The 23,064-nt window shown below is 43.0% G+C and overlaps 1 protein-coding gene and 1 non-coding gene across 2 annotated transcripts in view; both read right to left on the minus strand.

Annotated features, from left to right (window-relative positions):
• Window positions 1-15,117, minus strand: part of rbm20 (RNA binding motif protein 20) — a 71,406-nt gene extending 56,289 nt beyond the window's left edge. The window contains exon 1 of the mRNA XM_072671344.1: window positions 15,005-15,117. Within this exon, the coding sequence (XP_072527445.1) occupies window positions 15,005-15,117 (113 nt within the window). The remainder of the gene's footprint in view (window positions 1-15,004) is intronic.
• On the minus strand, window positions 5,092-5,181 carry trnar-ucu (transfer RNA arginine (anticodon UCU)). The gene is given in 2 exon segments: window positions 5,092-5,127; window positions 5,145-5,181. It is a non-coding gene; the product is annotated as a tRNA-Arg (tRNA).
• Window positions 15,118-23,064: the final 7,947 nt, after the last annotated feature.

Genomic DNA, 23,064 nt, shown 5'->3' on the forward strand with positions numbered 1-23,064 from the left:
TCATGGTGCAAAGTTGCAAGACGTACTTACACCAGTACAACACAAAAATATCCTCGGCATTCCCTGGAGGTCCTTTCCTGAACCATAAATCAAACCCTATAGCCGCCTCTTCTTGGCGCTCAGGGCCTTCTGCAATCGATCACCATCTCTCCCGTTCAAGCATTTCTTATTTGCGTCATATTGTCTTGCTTGCTAATCTGAACCCTTATCGTCATCTGTGGGGCAGAGTTGGCTTGAGTGGCAGGCAGATTGGTCTGCTGACAGGGGGGGTGGTTTCCCTTTAGATGAGCCTCTGGTTTCAAAGGCAGTGCAGAGGAATGCACAAGAGACACCTTCCATCTTGGTGCGGCACCCACCCACCCGTCAGGGGGGCAGACGTCAGTATCACTTACACATGCTCCCAGAGAGAAAGGGAGACACGCAAGAAGAACCTGAGTTAGAGAAGATGTGAAGGGCTGTGGCTGTAAATACCCTGCCTTAATTTGCGGCTTTTAAAGCTGACATTTACAAGCTATAGATGAGTCAAACTGTGGACGCACCCGAAAGCCCTTCACCTCCTACTGAGGGGTACGGCCCTCAGAGTACTGACACCTACTGGCTTGAGAAGGCTTCCTAGTTTGATCCCTGGCAGGCATCAAACCTGCTTCTTCCTGCCAGTTCAGGGAATTTAACCTATAATAACCTACCAGAACCAGGGGATCGAACCTATAATGTCCTACCAAACCAGGGGATTGAACCTATAATGTTCTACCAGACCAGGGGATTGAACCTACAATGGTCTACCAAACTAGGGGATTGAACCTATAATGTTCTACCAGACCAGGGGATTGAACCTATAATGTCCTACCAAACTAGGGGATTGAACCTATAATGTTCTACCAAACTAGGGGATTGAACTGTGAACTTTTCAGTACTTTATCCCGGGATTTGAAGGAACAGCACTTTGTCCGCCCCCAACATCCACAACTGATATGCCCGTGAGCAAGGCACTTTAACCCCTAGGAGCTCCCTGGGCGCTGAGACGGCTACCCACTGCACCGGGTGGGTGTGTGCTCAGTGCTAGTCAGTCCTAGTCACTAGTGCAAGTGTGTGTGTGTGTGTTCACTGCTCCAGATGGAGGCTAATTTACATTGTAAGGCTATGCTATGGGCCAAAGACTGATTCGGATCCACAAAGTAGACTTCAGACGCCCCTGTTTCTTCTCAACATGCTGTAACTCTTGGAAGTGTGAACCTCTTTGTCCTCGGATCAAAGACCTTTCTTCTTTTATGACTGGTTCCTTTTGGCTTGTTGGGGGCTAGACACCTGCCTACCCCCAAACCTCCTTTAAAGTAAATAGTTCTTCACACCTGTCTAGTCAAGAGGGACGTAATCCAAGGTGCTGGGAATTGCGCAAACCTCAAGAAATTCAGAGACGAACTTTGCGAACCGTAAACAGTTTAGTGACTTTAGTCACTTTTTCTGATTTTCTTCCCTTGACTCTCGACTCAAACCCTCTGAAGGGAGCACATATGGATTTCTATGGAGTTCTGGGCATACCAAAGGCTTCAGAGGAAGTGAGTGTAACCACCTGTTCAAACTTCTTCCAGCCGTCCTCTGAAAGTAGCAAGTTCCCAGCAGAACTGGGACAGTTACGAGCTTCCCTTGGACCACCACTGTGTGATCTCTCTTGAGAAGTCTCGGACAAGGCAAAGAATCTGAATGAAGCACAAATGCCAGTAGAGCTATATAAAGCCCAGCTAGGCGGCAGCACGTGTCAGGCCATAAAGCGCGGATTCTGGGCTTGGAATTCTTCTCTGTTTATGATGATGAGGCGGTTCGGATTCGCTGGACGAAGGAGTCCCACGCAACAAACGAGGTGAGAAAAAACAACAGACAAGAATTATTATGACTATAATACGGTCCCCCAAAAAAGTGAGTAATCATTTTAAAATAGAAAGCGCTGTATTAACACAGGGATTAGCGCTAAACCATAACACATGCCCGCCGAGGCCATTGGCCGTGACCATGAGCTATTTTCCTCCCTCGCAGCCTCACAGCAAGTTCAGTACAAGACTTTTCCGTCGGAGAGCATTTCACTGGGTCTCTTTGACACACATGACAAGCTTTACGCAGAAAGCAATTCAAGCTATACGACAACTAAAGGCTAATTATGCATAGTATCCATAACAACAACAAACATCAGGGCCCACCGGTAGGTCCTGGGATTGGTAGGATTGTTAACGAGTTATGGTAGGAACATCGGAATTGCATATACTCCAAATCGATGGTTCCGATGTCGGTGGGTCGGTGGGTCCAAACATACTTGTGGAAGTATGTAATAAACACTTGGACTGTTGCTAATGAGCACTGGAACCATTAGAATTATGTAAATACATGCAAATACACACTTACACACTTCTGTAATTTTGGTAGGTCCTGGGATGGCTAATGAGCAAGGGTAGGACCAAGTCATTTGCCATGCCAGGACCTGCCAGTGGGTCCAAATGAGCTGACTTGGTAGTGGTAGTGTGTCAAACTTCTGCAAAAACAAGAAGAACCTAGTGAACCTAGTGTTGCCGGACCACCACTGGCTACACAGAATGGTCAATAACGGCATTTCAGCAATGGGGAGTTTGGGACTGTGGCATAAAATGACCGCTGTTCTGTTTCCTGTAGCATTTCCTGTGACCCTTCCTAGTCTCAAGGCAGGGTCTCAAGCCTTGCCCTCAGAGCCTTAAGATGTATCACATATTTGCTAGGTGTGAGGAGCCCAGTAGCGTTGCTAATGCCGCGGCCCGAATCTTGAGTTGACATGCTATGGTCAATGCAAATCTTTGACACACACATTAGTGCCACAGTGTGTCTTCGCACCACATCCTTTTACTGTAGTATTTAGAGGAAGGAGACCCAACATCAGCTTACCTAAGCGTGCAGCTTCTCTCAGCCAGTCGGTTGACCTGACTTATTCTTAGGAATATACTCAGGAGTCTGCAATAAACATTTGGACCCCTCGGTAGGTCCTGGGGTTGTTAATGGGTTAAAGTTAGAGTGCTGTAATTGCAAATATCTTTAATTACACCTTGTTGATGGGGCTTTCACATCAAGGCAGAAGGTCCATCCAGGATGTGGGGGAAACCATGCCAGGCCTCGCTAGGTGTTACTGGAGGTTTCTGAGGGGGTTACAGGTACTATAGAGTACTTGGTGGAATTGGGTTGGCCGGCACTGCTGGGACCTCACTGTGAGGAGTGACACGGGGGTAAAAAAGCCTTGTCTTCACGCCGGTATGTCGAGTACATTTATAGTAGGTTTACGAGCAGCGACGTCACAAAGGGATTACGAGCTACAGAACACAATCGATGAGCAACTGGTCGACTGGACGTAGAAGGCCGCTTTCCGGGCCAGGCGGCAGGACCTACAGTGAAGCATGTTCAGATAAAAGCAGGATGCCTTTGAAGTGAGAGCACGTGCTAGAACGTTCCCTTCGGCCCAGCTGTTCCCTGGGATACTGAGCAGCAACGGAGCCTAAGCTGAGCTTAGCCGAGATGAGCTTCGGCCGAGGCACGGAAAGGTGCAGCACAATGCAGTGGCTGAAGGCGGTGCTGGGATGTAAAAGGGGGGAGTTGGCGATGAAGCATGAGAGTTACCGGGGGGGGTAGGTGGTATCTAGAACACGTGGAAGGGACGACGTGGTCCTCTAAGAATAGCTGAGCAGCTTTGGGGAATATTTCCTTTATATTTATTGTCTGGAAAATGCAGCCAGACTGGACACCCCAATAAATCTGAGGCACGGATTGTCTTTGTCGTCGAGAAATGCAGGGAGGGGGAGACACTGCGCTGAGCCCAGCGCTCAGTGTGAGACATGATACCACATTGCGACGAATCAAGAACACCTCTCCGGGGACATTCACAGGGACTCTCACGTCAGGCCAAATGCAGGGGCCTGTAGAAAGGCACGACAATGGTTTTCGAGGCTGCCCTTGTGGGACCTTTGTTTACAATCAAATAAAGGCTAAATCTAATTTGGTGGTGGTGGTGGTGGGGGGGGAGGGCACGGGGGTTGGGCGGCCGTCTCGCAGCTCTGCTCGTGGACGGACGCTCAATTAAACTCAGATCAACGCCTCCTTTAATTTTAGATGATGTTTACTCAGAGACTTTCGGCAGCTGCCAACAGGGACACATGGATTGGGAGGGCTGTGTCCAGGGTTCTTTCAGATTTGCTATTTACAGTGCTTATCACACATAATTTAATCCCGCTGCAACAGAGAGGTCGCCTCGAAAAAGACGTGGCGTGAAGTAATCAAGACTTACCTCACGTTTCTAGTTTCAGCTTCAATTTTGAGGTCATGTGTGCCTGAAACGGGATCTCGCCACCATATGATCTCAGCAGGCTATAAGCGAGCGAGGGGAAGCTGGAGTTTCGCAGCAGGAGGCTCACGACCTCTCATTTCTTTTGTACTCTTCTTCTGACCGCCTCAAGATCCAGGTTCATCGCAAATACCTGGCCTGACTACACTGTCTGGGAACCTCCGGTGGAAATCTGCCTGCCGACTGAACAGGACAATCTAGGGTCTGTTTCAATACGCTGGTGTTCCCCTCGGTTTACCTTCGGAGTGTGGCCTTACATTCACTCAAATCCCACTTAAGCTCTTGTGTCTACCACACGGCCACGGCAGCTCTGGTGTCTCAGGCACAAGTAAGGTTCCCTGTAGAGTACATTTCTCAAGATTAAGAGGAAAGAATAACGAAAGGGAAAGGGTTTCATGTCAGCTGTGGTTATAGAAGACTGTCAGATTAAGGTTCAGGGAGGAGACGATGGACTGGCCTGGGTTGCACTGATTTTGCGAACTATCGTTGTAGTGTAGCACCGATACACTTACATTTACGACATTTAGCGACTTACAAAGTTACTTGTATTACAGAGGTGGGTCAATGTAGTGTTAGGAGTCTGGCCCAAGGACTAGCATAGTAACCCAGACTGGGAATCGAACCCTGGTCTTCCACATGGTGTGGTAGCTCACTGGCAGGTAGTGGTGTTATTTGTTGCGCCACACCAACCACCAAAATATGAAACGGTAGGAGACAGAGTTTAAGGTAAGAGGAAACACTCTCGACTCTGGTGGGACTCAAACCCACAACCTTTGAATTGATCCAGCTACTCAGCTAGAAGTCCAATGCGCTATCCATTGCGCCACAGAGCCCAGCTCACTTACACACAGTACCGGTATCGGCAATAGAGAGCAAAGACACAATAAATAATAAACAATAAATAAATAAAAATCCAGTCATACCAGACATTTAATGCAACTTTTGGAGTTTCAGCAGCTTGTTTAAAGGAAACACACTAAAGTTGAGCACATTTTTACACAGAGATGTGAACCTGAATGTGAAATTTGCTGCATCAGCACTGTTTCTGTATTTAATTTTTAATTTATTTTTAACACCAGTTAAAAGCTAGAGTTTGGTGAAGCTCAGCAAAATTACGCAATTTTTATTTTTTCAGCTCTAAAACTTTTAAAATGTGCAATCGACAACCGAGGCAAGAACTGTCGCTTTTACATGATGACAGCAAAATTTGGGACAAGGACCACGCCCCCAACGAGTCCTCCTCTCTCCGATTACTACGTACACTACGGAATTTTTCTCCTGACGTAAATTCGCACCCCAACACCACCACCCCTCCTCCTCTGCTTGGCAAGGCGTGGTCTGGCTTCGGGGTCATGCCAGAACGAGTTCCCGTTTCTTGTCTTCGCAATGATATAACCTGTCAATCAACGCGCTGCCATGGAAACAGAGGCGACGATTCTGTGTCGGACGTTTTTTTTTAAGCAACATCTAAACAAGCTTGACGCACTTCGAGATCAGGTCCTGTAGACTGATGCTGCAATGAGCAACAGTGTGTTTGGAGAGAAAAAAAAGAGGGTGAGAAGAACACCTCTCCAACTGTTAAGCACTGGGGTGGATTGATGATGCTCTGGGTTTGTGTTGCAGCCAGTGGCCATCGCAGTCCCCCTGACCTACCAAGTTCTACCAAGTGCTACCACGTTCGGACTGTTTCATCATTACCTGACGCTCTGTCCAGGGGGTATTCCTGCCCTGCAGACCACAAAACCCCTTGAAGAACCTTCTTTGCGAACCTGATTGTTGGGGAAACCTCCGTAACACTTGCTTTTTACTGCTACTTAGTAACGCTCTGGACGTGGATTTGGACGACAATAACGTGGTTTTCTGGGCAAGCCAGAAATCAACATCTCCCCAGCTTGAAGAACCTCCATGTATGACAATGAGTTGACTCCAACAACCTGCAGGAGTAGCTGTGGAGTCCACATGATTGACAGCAAAGATGCAGTGTTAAAACGAGTCTTTACAACGCCATAAACAGAGCCTCCCGCTCCCGCGCTGCACCGGCACATTAAAACAGCATGAGGCTGAGGCTGGGAAGCTCGTCAAGAAAAGCTGTGTGCTGTTGCCACAAAACTGTCAGCCATTTAACATAAAGATTAGCCCAGTTGCTTCCGCGTGTCAACACAGCAATGAACACTTGCTCAGAGCGCCCAGTAACAACGCCACGACAGCGAACGCACAATGCTGGGAACACCAGAGGGAAAACTTAAGAGACACCACAAATAGGCCATCGGTGGTTGACAGCAACCGAAGCCAAAGCCTTACACCTTTTCACCACCTCAGTGTGGCGAATCTGCGTTTGACAGCATTGCTGGGGGCTTGGGAGGGCTGACTGAAGCAAAAGGCCAGGGAATGGAGACTTGCTTACTTGAGATAAGTCAAGAAAACAAACAGAGGGTGCTGATCTCCGGCTCGGAGGTGCCTATGGAGTTTTGACAGCATCTATCCAGGCAGACGTGGGAAAACGAGGCCTCGCTAACTAAACTCTGTCATTACAGGTGTTACTAGATATTTCTGGGGTGGGTGTGTGTGCGGGGGGGATCAATACTGGGAGATCTCAAGCTCTGAGGTGTTGATGGGGCTGTCACATCAAGGCAGAAGATCCATCCAGAACGTGGGGGAAATCTGGCCTCACTAAATAAACTCTGAACTCTGTCACTACAGAGGTTTCTGAGGGGGATACAGGTACTATAGGGTACCTGATCAGATCACCTGTCTGTTTGGGTGAATTTGGGGTGGGCCGGCACTGCTGGGACCTCGCTGTGAGGAGGGACTGAAGCTGAAGACCAAAGAACAGAGAAATGTTCACCTGAGATTAATTTAATTTATATTTTTTTATATTTCGGCGGGGGTTTCTGGGAGACTTAATGTTGTTGCTTTGTGATATCCCACAAATTTCTATGCTTAGTGGGCGGAGCATATTTTGATTTCCTGATTAATTGATTAACAGATTCATAATTATGCCTTTTCTTTTCTAAATTAATTAAAGAATGAACTGACTGACTTGTAACATTACCTTTTCTTATGCTAATTAATCGACTAATTGATTAACAGACTCATAACAACACTTTTTTTTCCGATTAATCGATTGACAGATTCATAAATGTGCCTTTTCTTTCCCAATTAATCAATTAACAGATTAATAATGAGGCCTTTTCTTTCCAGATTAATCAATTAACAGATTAATAATGAGGCCTTTTCTTTCCAGATTAATCGATTAACAGATTAATAATGAGGCCTTTTCTTTCCAGATTAATCGATTAACAGATTAATAATGATGCCTTTTTTTCAGATTAATCGATTGACAGATTCATAAATGTGCCTTTTCTTTCCCAATTAATCAATTAACAGATTAATAATGAGGCCTTTTCTTTCCAGATTAATCGATTAACAGATTCATAATGAGGCCTTTTCTTTCCAGATTAATCAATTAACAGATTCATAATGGTGCCTTTTCTTTCCGGATGAATCGATTGACAGATTCATTATGATGCTTTTTCTTTCCTGATTAATCGATTGAGAGATTCATAATGATGCCTTTTCCCCGATTAATCGATTGACAGATTCATAATGCTTTTTCTTTCCCGATTAATCGATTGACAGATTCATAATGATGCCTTTTTTTCCTGATTACTCGATCAACAGATTAATAATGGTGCCTTTTCTTTCCCAATTAATCGATTGACTGATTCATAATTGGGTCTTTTTCCCCCCGATTAATCGATTAACAGATTCATAATTATGCTTCTTTACTAGATTAATCAACTGACAGACTCGTAACACTGCCTTTTCTTTTGCTGATTAATCAACTAATCAATTAACAGACTCATAACGACACATTTTCCATTCCCGATTAATCGACTGACATTCTTAAAGGCACAATTCAGTTTTCATTCTAATTAAATGATTAACTGATTAATCTCTAGATTAATCAATCAATCAATCGACTGACAGACTCATAGCAGATCCTATCCAGAGTCCCCTGCTGGCCTCTAAGCCCCCGTCCACCCAAAAGGACAGAGGCCACTTCCTCCCCACAACCCCCACCAAACCCCAACATCCACCCCCCCACCCCCCCATTGACACCCTGCCAGGGTGATATACAGCGAGCAGCTGGAGAGAGCGACGGATGAGAGCAAGAGACGGAGATAAACCCAGATCGACTGGAAAAAATAAATAGAAATCCCGACAATCCCGCCTCTAAACATTGCAGCGATTCCTGGCTAATGCTGCCGCTCGCGAGCTTCAAGTGCAGTTGATCAAAAAAAAAAAAAAAAACAGGCAGTGAGGCAGGGCTGTCAGAACGGGGGGCTTCGCTCCCACAGCTGTGAAGTTCTTTATTTCAGCAAATAAAGCTCTGCTGTTGGCTGGCCTAACTCACCACAGGAGCTCTTGGGTAAACATCTACAGCAGAGGAGCAAAACAGATTAACTGCACAGCCGTGAATTATGGGACAACACAGATTTACAACTCGGACTTCAGCTAAAGCCTCCTTCAATCTTTCAGACGGTGCTGAAGCTTTCCTCGACATGGACTCTGACTGCTCAGCTAACTCACGTGCCCATATCGGCGCTGCCACGCTAAATTCTTTTTGCAAAAACTGCAACTTTACAGGAGAGGGAAGAAACCTTCCTAACTTTCAATGGAAGTCAATGCAAAAAGATTTGAATCCAAGACATTTTGGAGCATTTCTATTGGCCCGTTTGTCATGAAATTCTGATACAACGTAAAGAACAACTGCCAGATTGGGATTATGTCAAAAAGTGAAAACAGCAAAATTGAAGATGCATTTTTTTTTAATGTCTGGATCTTATGTGTAAATGACCTTCATGTTTTGAGATCCTCTGAATCTGCCAGTTAATTAGATCGTTAAGGGGAGTTAGAGGAGTAAGTAGGAGGAGCATACCTGAAGCCCCTCCTCCCTAATGTCCCCAATGTCCCAATGCCTTGTTTACGTGTCTATGGCAGGTCTGCGCTACAATCCACCACCCCGTCACCTCCCTATTCGCTGAGCCCCTCTCACACCCCTCTAACAACGATCTGGGCGTGGTCTTAATATTCTAATGAACCTGCTTGACTGACAGCCCTCCATCACTGACCGCCAAAATGTTCGTTAGGTTACCATGGCAGCACACACGCCTTTTTTTTTTTTATTTAGCTTTTTACTCTGAAGTGAGGCTGTGATTCTGATCTTTAGGCTTTAATGAGGTTTTGATATCTAGAACCGAGTTACCAGCCCATATATGGATACAAGCTCAAGCTGCCTCCCAATCAGGCGCCCGTCACCTAAAACTGCGCCACTAGGGCTGGGTACTATACCCCCCACTGTGTGTGTGTTCAGGACTGTCCCCTAAAAAACATGCTAGCCAGGCAGCTCATATAATTTAAAGTCATATCGCACAGATCTTTTGATCAATTGATTGATGATTGATGTTTGTAGAAGAAACATACTTTATGTATTAAAACGCCGCTTTTATTCACATTTAAATATTTGGCGATTATTACATGTGGTGTAACTTCAGCTGAAGCCTCTTAAACCACTAATGAGCTGTGATCACGGCAGTGGCGTGACCATCCTCGACCTGTCTGTGAAGCGGCTTGTCTGATTAATCGATTGCCAGATTCATAATGGGGCTTTTCTTTCCTGATTAATCGATTAACAGATTCATAATGATGCCTTTTCTTTCCCGATTAATCGATTAACAGATTCATAATGATGCCCTTTCTTTCCTGATTAATCGATTAACAGATTCATAATGGTGATTAATCGATCAACAGATTCATAATGATGCCTTTTCTTTCCCGATTAATCGATCAACAGATTCACAATGATGCCTTTTCTTTCCTGATTAATCGATTAACAGATTCATAATGATGCCTTTTCTTTCCTGATTAATCGATTAACAGATTCATAATGGTGATTAATCGATCAACAGATTCATAATGATGCCTTTTCTTTCCCGATTAATCGATTAACAGATTCATAATGATGCCTTTTCTTTCCTGATTAATCGATTAACAGATTCATAATGGTGATTAATCGATCAACAGATTCATAATGCCTTTTCTTTCCCGATTAATCGATTAACAGATTCATAATGATGCTTCTTCACTAGATTAATCAATTAATCAACTGACAGACTCATAACACTGCCTTTTCTTTTACTGATTAATTAACTAATCAATTAACAGACTCATAACGGCACATTTTCCAATTATTACAGCCGTGAGCGTCCGCAGTAACAGCCAGAGGACGTCCGAAAACGAACACCCGGCCCGGTCGGTACGCCTCATTAAGCCACACCGAGGTTGGTCAGAAAGCATATGGTATCAGCGAGGTTACGTTTCGCAGTCTCACACTCGCGCTCTCGCAAATCAGGCGAACGGGACAGTAAGTCGGGGGGTTACGTGTGTCAGTCAAAACCAAATATGTGACGGCCTGTTGACGTGTTAAAATAGAAGCAGCAGCAGAAGACGAGGCCTTACATGGGGGCTCGAGGCCTTTCGCTTCCCGGTGCAGGAACACGTGTGGTCGCCTCACCTCTGTGTGCGACGAGCTTCAACACTTTCTCCTGGCCTCTGACCCCAGCTCTGAGGAGCTCACAACGGACTGTCAGGGCAAAGAGCAATGTTTAATCCTCGAAATGGAGGAGAGGGGGGAAACCAGCAGAACTTTTAATGGAGGTCAATGTGAACGGATTTTATTTCCAGTCATTTTGGAGCGTTTCTATTGGCCGGTGAATTTCTGACACGATGTACGACACGAAGAACAACTGCGAGATTCAGATGATGTCGAACCATCAGCTTATTAAAAATACACTAACAACCAACTATCAGCTCCACTGATATAGAGCTTTAATGAAACCGGTCAATACGGCGGTCACTCCACCCACTGAACGACACTTATTCCGAAAACTTCAAACATTAACAAGCTTCTCAAAATCCAGCTTCTTTACTGGAGTAGAAAAAAAACCTCTTAACTTTCAATGGCTGTCGAAGTAAAATTATTTTATTATATTTCGAGTCACTTTGGAGCGTTTCTATTGGTCAATTCATCATGAAATTCTGATACAATATAAAAAAAACAACTGCCAGATTTAGATTATGTAAAAAAACAAAACTCAAAATTATGTGAAAATCTGCAAAAATAAAGATACAAGTTTTTTATAGATATTCTATAAATTTGACACTAACCTCCTCATCCTTTCTGAACCATCAGTGTGTTTAAAAACAGAATTAATTATATAAATGTAACAATATAAAAGCAATAGTTCCAATTATTTTAAGCTTTATCCCTTATTCATACAGGAAACATGAACGAGCTTCTCAGAACAGCCTTTCATACTGAACAGCTCTGAGCTGGATGAGATAAACAGATATTAATGCTGTTAAAGTTATTAGTGTGGACTCAAAAACACACACTTTTATATCAGGTTAAAACAGGAGACTTAATTTAGCATTTAAAACTAAAACATAACATATTTAATGTTTAATTTAATTTTTAATTTAATGTGTTACTTTAACATTATATATCACACAGTTTGGGCATTATAATATATTTAATACTTCTAGTGCTGTTTATTGAAATCTGTGAATATCTGTCAAGTAGTGCCTTCAAATAATATATAACAGAAAATACCTTTAAATTAAATAAAATGTTTTAACAATGCAGTGATTTGTAGGATTGTACATCACCACTGTTGTATAAAAACTTTAAAAAATGGCTTAATAAGATTAAGGACAAAATATTCTGAACTTTCAATGGAATGTCACTGTAAACTTTTGGAGCATTTCTATTGGTCCTTTCATCATGAAATTCTAATACAATGTAAGGAACTACTGCCAGATTCACATTATTTCATATATAAATTTATATACAAGCCTATATCCGCGACAAGAGCGATGTCTAGCAACAAAAAAAAGAATGATAAGCCTCCACTTGAAGCACTTTAACGAAATCCAGAACCTCAATTTCAGTCCAGCAACAAAAGTAAATATCAGTTTGTGAAGAGATTCAGTCGTATACAAACGTTTAGGCGCCCCCATTCAAATCAATTACATGTTGTTGATTTTCTGTGATGAACTGTAAATAAATCAATGGAAAGTCATTTTGGAGCATTTCTATTGGCTGGTTTGTTATGCCATTCTCAAACAATGTAAAGAACTGATTTAAGTTTCTGATTTGAGTAAATTTGACGATTACCTTCTCCTCCTTTCTGAATCATCAGCGTCTTTAAAAATGTTCTAATTTTTACAATTTTCTAATTGTAAATAAGTGAACAAGTATTCTACAGAGGCAAATGTCTGCACACATATCCATATATTAATTACAGTTATTAATTACAGTCAGTATTATTTCACACTTTATTTTAAAGTGTAAACGTAAACTTCACATACCATCACTGTTGCTCAAAAACCTGGTGTCTTGATTTTTCTAGTTCATCATTTTTGACTTAATGTGAATCTGAATCTGCTGTTATTTGCACTGTATCAAACAATTAATGAAATACAGACCAACAGAAATGCTCAAAAATGACTTGGAATCGAATATTTTACATTGACTTTTGAAACCCTGAATACATCATTTCATTTTTATTTGTTAAATTAAACAAATAAATGTACAGAACAGTTTTTAATACTGAATATATTGACTTTTATATTGTTTATTTATATTGTCTATCCAGAATATTTATTTACTACTATAAAATCTTTATTTACTTACATACGCTGTATGTTTGGATGTTTGTATGTTTGCAGGTACTGGGTTTAAGAAGGCCGCTACAGTCGTCTGTCTGACTGTGTGTAAATATTACACAATAATAAACAGTAGAAGACTGAAGGCTCGTATTTTGCTTGACTGTACTGCAGCTCTTCCCAGTTGGTCTGCTCATAATAGATTCCACATGGACCAGATGGGAACGGGGTGAAAGGAATGTTTTTCTGGGATTCATGTCTTCACTTTTGGTCACAAATTCGTATCGAAATGTGAGCTTTGTTTGCCTCATTTTCCCTCCAACTCGGCCAGCATGCAACATTTCAACTTTAAGACAAACTGGCTGTTAGGTTGGTCAGAAAAAACACTGTTTTGAGTTGTATGAATGCAGAAATCCAGTAAAACAGCTACTTTTAAACACGTCAACAAATTCTATTTTTATTTTGATGTATTTTAATGTTTTACAGCTAGATAATGCAAATTTTATGTTTATGTGGGTATATTCTAGTGTTATGTAGAGTTTTACAGGTAAACAAACATCACAAACAAACATTTTAATCATATTTTTTAATTTATAAAATATGCAGAAGTGTGTTTCTGTAGAGGACGTGAATTTAAGTAGACTTAGAACATCTAAAATGTGTAATTAACTTAACCAGTGGTGCACAAATGTTTGCATAAGACCTCCATCTATATATCAGGATAATTTGTGTTTGCAAATAAAAACAATTATGATTAAATCTGATACAATGTGCTTTAAATGTGTTTTTTGAAACAGGATCATAAACATTGTTTTTTTTTTTTGGAAGAAATGTATTTTGGTTTTTAAAGAATTTTAAGTATTGTAGCTAATCAAGCTGTTTCCTTTTATAAAGGAAATGAGGACTAAGGAATATGGCATAATCCTGTTTGATCCTTGTTTTCTTGAGTTATGTTTTCTACATTTTTGACTAGAAACTGTAGATCATTGTGTTAAACGCTGATGTGCTTAAACTGCAGTTTCAACGAAATTTCATAAGAATAAATGTAAAAAAACTAAATGTAAAAAATTAAACCACAATTTTACAGAAACAAATATGCTTTATCATCACAGACTTTCATTCCAGTAATTCCACATTGTATTGCACACTGCACTTTAAACTCTCCAGTTATTCTTTATATCCTTTCTGTATCCGCAAAATTTCAGCTTTACAGCAGAAGGAAAAAACCTGCGTAACTTTGAATGGAAACCAATGTAAAAAAGATGTTATTTCAGGTAATTTTGGAGCATTTCTATTGGTCCAACCGTCATGAAATTCTGATACAATGTAAAGAAAAACTGCCAGATTCAGATTAAGTCAAAAAGTGAACATTTGTTGAGTGCTTTATTTAATTTCTAAACATTTTTAGTTCATATCTGTATAAATTGTTCTTTTTTTGGATCTTTAAATATTCCATCCATTGAATTGTGTGGTTTTTATCAGGTTCTCCACGTGACCAAACATTTTTCAAACCTTTTTACTGCTAGAATAACTGTGTATGTACAAATAAACTTTGACTTACTAATAAATTCACATCATTATTAAGACGATGAACTTCAGAGCCAATGCGATTCGACCTGCATGAACAGCGTTAGACAGATATGATGATAAATGTGTGGAAGTGTGCAATCTGTAAGAGTGGGCGATCTCTGGTGCGAGATATGAGCAAATCGATTTTTCCGGAGTGTTCCCAGGGTTCATCCATCAACTTTTTTTTTCATATTTTTTCCTGTGCCGACCCTGGATACCACATGCCAACACACAGACAGAGCTTCCAAAAGCTTCACACCATCCAGCGGTTCATATTGTTAGGTACTTAGAGTCTGGAGTGCGGTCAAGAGTGATCTGGTTTCAAAGAACTGCATCTGAATGGAAAACTGCCCCTACCTCTGGAGGTGCTCCACACCAGCTCCTGTCCCGGGATCCACATGGCCCAGTCCCGGCTGTTTGTGTTTCGTCTGCCCATTCTCAAAAACGTTCCTGTCCCAAGCCTGTTTCATGCTCCAAAGTCTCGTTCCACCTGTAAGAAAAAGCAGGAACCTCCCAAACAAGCAGCCTCGGATCCGAAAGGAGCTTCTCCGCTCTGCAGTTGCCGGACGAAAGTGAATCCCACTGGCTCGCTCTCGGTCTCCTGTGACAGGCCAATCCGTTGGGTGGTGGTAGTTGGGGGGGGGGGGGTTAGCTGGTGGCTGAAGTGCGCCTCAGCTGCCCGCCGAGTCTGGCCAACGACAGCGGTGACGGTGAGCGCCTCCTCGGCCTAAAGTGTCAACAAAAAAAAAGCAAAGTTCAACAAATGGAGGAAAAAAGAGGAAAGGACAAGAGACTCTTCAAAGGAGATGGTGTCAAAAACTTGGACGTGAACTGAAAGAAAGAGAGGATACGGCAGGAAGCAGGAGCTGACCAATTGGGAGCTCCAGACAGCACGGGGGTCGAGCCCACTCAACCCCCCCACCCCTGTCCCGCACCCCCCTCCCACCTTCTCCCACCCTCTCCTTCCAGCCCCCCTGGTCCCGGGGCAGAGCCAACATGAGGAATGCCAAAAGTCACACCGCTAGGTGCTGGATTCTTGAGCGCCTTTCTCCAGAACAAAGCAGCAGATTACTCTGGCTTTATGGGGGCCATTTGTCTGCGTTTAGAGCCCCCCAGCAGAAATACGGCCAGCGGGGAAGGTGGGTACGGAACGGCTCATGTACTAAACTGTTAGTCTGAAGGAAGAGGCCGAGTCAGTCATCACTGTCCGTACAGAGAGTCCGGACCACCGCAGCCAAAATAACAATGGCAGCTTCCCTTAAATAATACTGCTAAGCCTGGAGCTGGCAGCTGGACGAGAGCGCTGAAGCTCAGCCTGGGATTTTGTTAGCTGTATAAGACAATATAGCCGTTTAACCTGGATCTGGAGCTTGGACAAAAGTATTGGGACACCAGCTCATTCACTGTTTCTGGGATCCTGCTTTTGCTGGATGACAAGTTACCCCAAAAGTACTGGATGGAGCTCCACCGCCATCATTCCAGTGAACACAGTTAGTTCCACTGCTCCACAGCTCCTCAATGCTTTATGCCCCTCTAGCCCACATCTGGCATTATTAGGCAGCATGATACCAATAGGTTCATCAGGTTGATCTGATCCAGAGAGTCCTATTCTATTGGCAGCACGTCTCTACAGGGACTAGACAAGCAGATTCTGGATTCTCAACACGTTGCTAATGCCGCAGTAGCTATGTTTACTATAGTATTTCAAGCAAGGAGGCAACCTCAGCTCACCTAAGACTACAGCTCCTCTCAGCAGCTCAGATACATGTCAGCTTTTTGTGGCTAAATGTCAGTCAATCAATCAATCAGTCACTCTATCAGTCACTCAGCCAGTCGGTCACTCAGTCAGTCAGTTACTCAGTCAGTTAGTCAGTCAGTCAATCAGTCACTTAGCTCAGATACCTGTTAGCTTTTTGTGGCTAAATGTCAGTCAATCAATCAGTCACTTAGTCGGTCACTCAGTCAGTCGGTCACTCTGTCAGTCAGTCACTCAGGTAGTCACTCAGTCATTTAGTCAGTCAATTAGTCACTCAGTCAATTAGTCACTCAGTCGTTTAGTCAGTCAGGTAGTCACTCAGTCAGTCAGGTAGTCACTTAGTCAGTCAGTCAATCAATCAGTCAGCCGGGCCCTCAATCAGTCAGGTAGTCACTCAGTCATTTAGTCAGTCAGGTAGTCGCTCTGTCATTTAGTCAGTCAGTAATTTAGTCAGTCAGGTAGTCAGTCAGTCAATCAGGTAGTCACTCAGTCAGCCAGTCACTCAGTCAGTCAGTCGGTCACTCAGTCAGTTAGGTAGTCACTCAGTCATTTAGTCAGTCAATTAGTTACTCAGTCGTTTAGTCAGTCAGGTAGTCACTCAGTCAGCCAGGTAGTCACTTAGTCAGTCAGTCAATCAATCAGTCAGCCGGGCCCTCAATCAGTCAGGTAGTCACTCAGTCATTTAGTCAGTCAGGTAGTCGCTCTGTCATTAAGTCAGTCAGTAATTTAGTCAGTCAGGTAGTCAGTCAGTCAATCAGGTAGTCACTCAGTCAGTCAGTCAGTCAGTCACTCAGTCAGTCAGTCGGCCACTCAGTCAGTTAGGTAGTCACTCAGTCTCTTAATCAGGTAGTCACTCAGTCATTTAGTCAGTCAGGTAGTCGCTCAGTCATTTAGTCAGTCAGGTAGTCAGTCAGTCAATCAGGTAGTCACTCAGTCAGTCAGTCTGTCACTCAGTCAGTCAGTCGGTCACTCACTCAGTCAGTCAGTCTGTCACTCAGTCAGTCAGTCGGTCACTCAGTCAGTTAGGTAGTTACTCAGTCATTTAGTCAGTCAGTCGGTCACTCAGTCAGTTAGGTAGTCACTCAGTCATTTAGTCAGTCAGGTAGTCAGTCAGTCAATCAGGTAGTCACTCAGTCAGTCAGTCAGTCAGTCAGTCACTCAGTCAGTCAGTCGGCCACTCAGTCAGTTAGGTAGTCACTCAGTCAGTCAGGTAGTCGCTCAGTCATTTAGTCAGTCAGGTAGTCAGTCAGTCAATCAGGTAGTCACTCAGTCAGTCAGTCTGTCACTCGGTCAGTCAGTCGGTCACTCAGTCAGTTAGGTAGTCACTCAGTCATTTAGTCAGTCAGTCGGTCAGTCAGTCACTAAGTCACTCAGTAAGCAAAACTGCCCCTTTTAGGCTGACTTATAACTCAGTAAATTGTAAACATGTCATGCTGTATTGGGAAGTGCTATGTAAGAGGCACTATGTGTACACAATGTCTGAGGCTGAATTTTGAGGTGAGGGCACAGGCAAGGTTTTCTTGAGATGACTGAAGAAGCATAAAGGTCACATTTTTGTGTGGGTGTCGCTGCACAGTAGAATAGTGCACACATCACTGCTGTCACACCAAAAACACTACAATGGCAACTTTTCTACAGCAGGTCATAACTACCTGCCGTCACACACCCCGCAGGTAGTCATGACCCGATCATCCACATGCAGCGCCATCTGCTGGAGACTGAAGATGTTTTGAATGCCAGTGGGGACGGACTCCCTCAGGAGGTGTAGACATAGCACCAGCTTAAGCCTGACTAGCTAAAGCTGTATAGCGGACGAAGGCGCTGCCACTATGGCCCGAGGATTGCTGGCTCGGATCCCGGGTTATGCTGCCTGCCATCAGCAGCCGGAGCCTAAGGGAGCACAATTAGCCTTGCACTCCTCAAGTGGGTGGATGTATCTCCCCATCATCAGAGATGGGTACCTGGGGCTTTCCTCCGAGTGCGTTGGTTGAAGAAAAGGCGGCGGCTGGTTGCCTGGCATGTGTCAGTCCTCACCCTACCAGTGTCGGGAGCATCACATGTGATGGGGGAGAGTACTAACGAGTGGGTTGGGTGATTAGCTATCGAAAATTAGGGAGGAACGCTGGGTAAAAACAATATGATGAAGATTCAAATTTGGGGCGAATGATGTGATATTTACACTTTTACACTTAAGCCAAGCACTTCTGATGGAGGAAGTTACCTTCACGGCCTAAAAACACGGCGTCCGTTGAGGCGTTCGGAGCTGAGAAAGACAAGGCCAACACAAACAAACCGTCAATGCGCGAAGCCTGTCAAGAGCTCAGAGTGGGGACAGGCCTGATTCAGTAGGTAATTCACTGTATCAACACATCATCTGCTGGAATGACTAATGGAGAAAGTTCAGGAAACATCTGATAAATTCTTTGCTGACATGCACCCCTGACCCAGGCATGTGTGTGAGCCTCTGTGTATTTTTGGCCTGTGAGAAAGGAGATCAGGTTCCCTACAATCAGCTACGAGCTGTGGGCGAAATCTACCTTTGCAGTGTCCTACAGGCGTGTGAAAAAATTAGGACACCCATGAAAACCTTTGTCTTTATGGACAGCTGATCTTCATTTGATCAATATAACTAAACACAAACAAAACTGAAGAAATGTCTTTGACCTCTTAAACTCCTCAGAAGCACCGATGGTTCCTGGCTTTTATTAGTAAAAATTAAAAAAATTTAATAGTCAAATTTTTTTCGTCAAAAGTTTGATGCTGCCAGTTAACCCACCAATTTATAGCTTCCCCTAGCACTAGCAAAGCTCCCGACACTAGGATGGTAAGGACTTACTACACGTCTCCTCCGATACATCTGAAGCCAGCCACCACCTCTTTTCGAACAGACTCCGATGCGGCATCACCAGGCGGCCAACTCGCTTGGAGGAAAGCGCCGGGTCTCCAGCTCCACCACACCAGCTAACGGACGCATTTGCCGGCCAACGTCGCTTAAAAGTGATAAGGTGAGAGAGCGCCATCTGCCCACCCAGAAAGAACATGACTCAGAATTCGAACCCGCGACCCCCAGGCCACATGGGAAGCGCATTATACAGCTCAATCAGACAAATTTGAGACACAGTGTTTAAACACTCCAGCAGCACTGCTGCGTCTGATCCACTCCAACACCACCAGCAGTGCAACACACACTGCTAACACACACACACACACACTCTCCACCATCATGTCAGTCTGGGTCAATAACACCTACCTGCTCTGTGGTGGTCAGTCCTGTGGGGTCTGGAGTTGTAGATCTACACAGTGCTTCTATATGGTAAAGTGGAGCTGACAGACTGGGCAACGAGGTGGTGTGCGTTCCTGTAGCGTACAGTCACCTTAATGTTCATGTAATGTGGAACCTGTGTGAGCTGAACCATCTCATGGTTCCACATTAGCACTCAGGGTCATTAGACCTGTGTGAAGTCACGAGGGCGCCCCTTTGCACAAGATCGTTTTTCCGGAATATGTCCTGAGTGCAGCTGGGAATGCCATTCAGGGGGGAAAAAAGAGAAGCTCTGGCTGGTTTAGGCACGCATGTTGAGAAGTAGGGGTAGTTTATGGCTTTCAGGACTGCGTACTGAATATTAACCACATATTAGGCAGGATCTGAATCCGTCTGGGGTTGAGTGAAGGTGTGAGATCTGAATCCATGCTTAGATCCAAGTCAAAGTTGCTGACAGTATGCTGAAAAACAGACAAACAGAAGCGACAGGTTTACTGGTCTAGGCTCGGGTTGAAACCCTTTGGGATCTGAGTGGTGTGTTCTGAGCGTGAGGCGACACAGCCTCATAAAACAGGCCTAAAAAAGAGTACAGAGGTCCCACTCACAACAACGGCTTGTAAATGCCTGTGCCTTTTTCCACGGGGGGCTAGCCTAACAGTTGCATTGAGGGGTTTACAATTACAGAACAAAAAATACCCAGTGACACACTGTCGCATGTATTCAGCCAATGCTACATACACAGTACATTCAGCAAACTATGGAGTTGCCACATCCGCAGGGGCTTCTGGGAATGCAAGGCTAGACATAATAACATAACATTGTAGAAAAAGAATAATAAGAAAGCCTTGACTCTCCAATTGTGCAACTTTACAGGAGGAGGAAAAAACCTTCCTAACTTTCAATGGAAGTCAATGTAGAAAGATTGTATTCCAAGTCATTTTGGAGCATTTCTATTGGTTCATTCAAAATAAAAGTCTGATACAATATAAATAACAACTTTCAGATTTAAATTATGTGAAAAAAAGTGAAAACCGACAAAAACAATTGATATTCGCGACAAAAACCTTCTTCATATTCATTTTTACAGTTTCTGATACTTTCTGATACAATGTTAATCTGGCTGTTGTTCTTTATATTGTATCGTAATGCTACAAAATAAGTTTGACTTCCAATGAAAATTAGGAATATTTTTCTTTCTCCTGTAAATGTAGCAATTTTGAGAATTACATGTTAAAATGAGCAATAGAAATGCTCCAAAATGACTTATAATAAAGTATTAATATATAAAGTTGGCATTTTGTAACAATGCACAATTTACAATCATTTAAATCACCTGCACGTTTTCCAATTTAAATAAATCTTTGGAGGCAAAATGTCTTTATTAAAGATTGCTTGCTTATATTGATAATAACATGTATATTGTTAATAATTGTGATTGTCATCTGTATCTCACAGTGTAAAGTACAACTGTCAGTTTCACTTACAAACAAATTTTGTTCATTATATCATAATTTTATGATGAACGGACCCATAGAAATGCTCCAAAAATACATTTAAAAGATCCTTATATACTGTGCCAGAATTTGGGAGGGGTGGAAAAAACGTTATTTCAAAGAGCAAATCTGAACTTTTCTCATTGTTGCACAGAAAAACTTTTAATTTCAAATTTTTTCATTTAAGTTTTATCTGTTCCTTTTTTTGATGATGAACGGAGAAATAAAAATGCTCCACTGAAAGTTAAGATGATGTTTTGCCTTGTTATTTTTAGAAAAAGACAGATTTAAATTGTCAAAAACATCAAAAATTGAGATTTCGGGGGGTTTTGAGGGAACATCGACGAAATGCCACGTCCATTGGCATATAACAAACCTGTGTGAACGACAATTCTCAGCAGTTAGTTGAGGACATCAATGGAAACAGGAAACACATGGGAGCAGTAAAAGAAGCCCACTGATGAAGATCTTCACACATCGATTCCGAGTGGGTTATCGAAGGCCTGTATTCCTACTGCAGTGATTTTGAAAAATCTGCCAAATATTATAATAATCGAATGTAGCTTCTCTGAGGTTCCCCCCATGCTTACACCACCCCACGTTTTGATGAGGTCTTTACATGTAAAACCCTACATACCATGACTGCCCTCAGCTGTAGAGATGCCAAAGATGTTTCTCCATGGCATGTGTGCTCCTACGATTAATGGTCCTGGCAAGGTCGTTGGTTTGTCTCTCTAAACTCTATCCAAAGTCCTTGGAGGCACCTCTCCCAGCAAGACCACCGTGGTCCTACATGGAGGAAAATACACAGCTATTGATTTTTAAATATTTTATTTATTTAATATTTATCTGAGCATCTGCAGACAAACCAATGGATCATGGACATGACCAGAGATGTATAGGAAACCGTCCAGTCTAGAGGCTATATGTACAGTGCCGCGACTGCAGCCAGAGCAGTACTAGAATGATCTACAGTCATTGGACCTCGGATGTTGGTGGATTGGATCTTCTCTATGGATCTATGATATTATCCAATATTGTCATAAATACAGTTAAATCTGTCGCAAGACCAGCTGGTCTTTGATGGTCAAGCTGGTCGAAAGATGGTTTTATAGCTTCCCTGCTAACTAATTTATCATGTTCAGCTCAAGCTGGTCAAGGTGGTTGAGCTGGTTGACCAGCTAAGCTCTTGACCTGCTTATGGTATTGTTTTCATTTGAGTTTGATGGTTTAGCTGGTCAAGCTGACCAAGATGGACAGCCAGAATGACCAGCAAGACCATCTTGGTGGACAGGCGTTACCAGCATAACCAGACATGGCCAAAATGAAATGCAGCATTACTTCGCTATACTGGTCAAGCGCTGGTTAGCCAGCTAGCTAGCTTACCAGTTTAGGGCATGGATGAGCAGCTTATCAACCACCTTGACCATTCAAAACCAGTTACCAGCAAACGCTGAGCCGGAGCTCTTGACCAGCATGGTCTACCAAGATGGCCGTCCCACTGGTCATACTGGCTGACCGCTTTGGTCAGGTTGGTTATGCTGGCAAAAGAGGCAAACCATTAAACTGAAATGGAAACCAGCCAAACCATTATGCTGGTCAAGAGCTAAACTGGTCAGCCAGTTCAACCAGCCTCTATATACAAACTATATAATTTGAAAGAATGAAAACTAATTCTAATATTTTAAATATTAATACTAAATATTTTTTGGTCCTTTTTTCTTTTAACTTTAGAAAACGTTTAAGCATATTATATTTATATTATATATATTTAACTTATATTAAAAATACTGCAAATTCTCCACAGCTGCGCTTTTAACTCACTGACTGAACTAGCTAGCACTAGCTAGCAAGCTAACCTCGGCTAACATTAGCTAGCTAGCATCAGGTATAAAATCACGTTAAA

Source organism: Salminus brasiliensis, chromosome 25, assembly GCF_030463535.1.
Source record: "Salminus brasiliensis chromosome 25, fSalBra1.hap2, whole genome shotgun sequence".
NCBI classification, from domain to species: domain Eukaryota; kingdom Metazoa; phylum Chordata; class Actinopteri; order Characiformes; family Bryconidae; genus Salminus; species Salminus brasiliensis.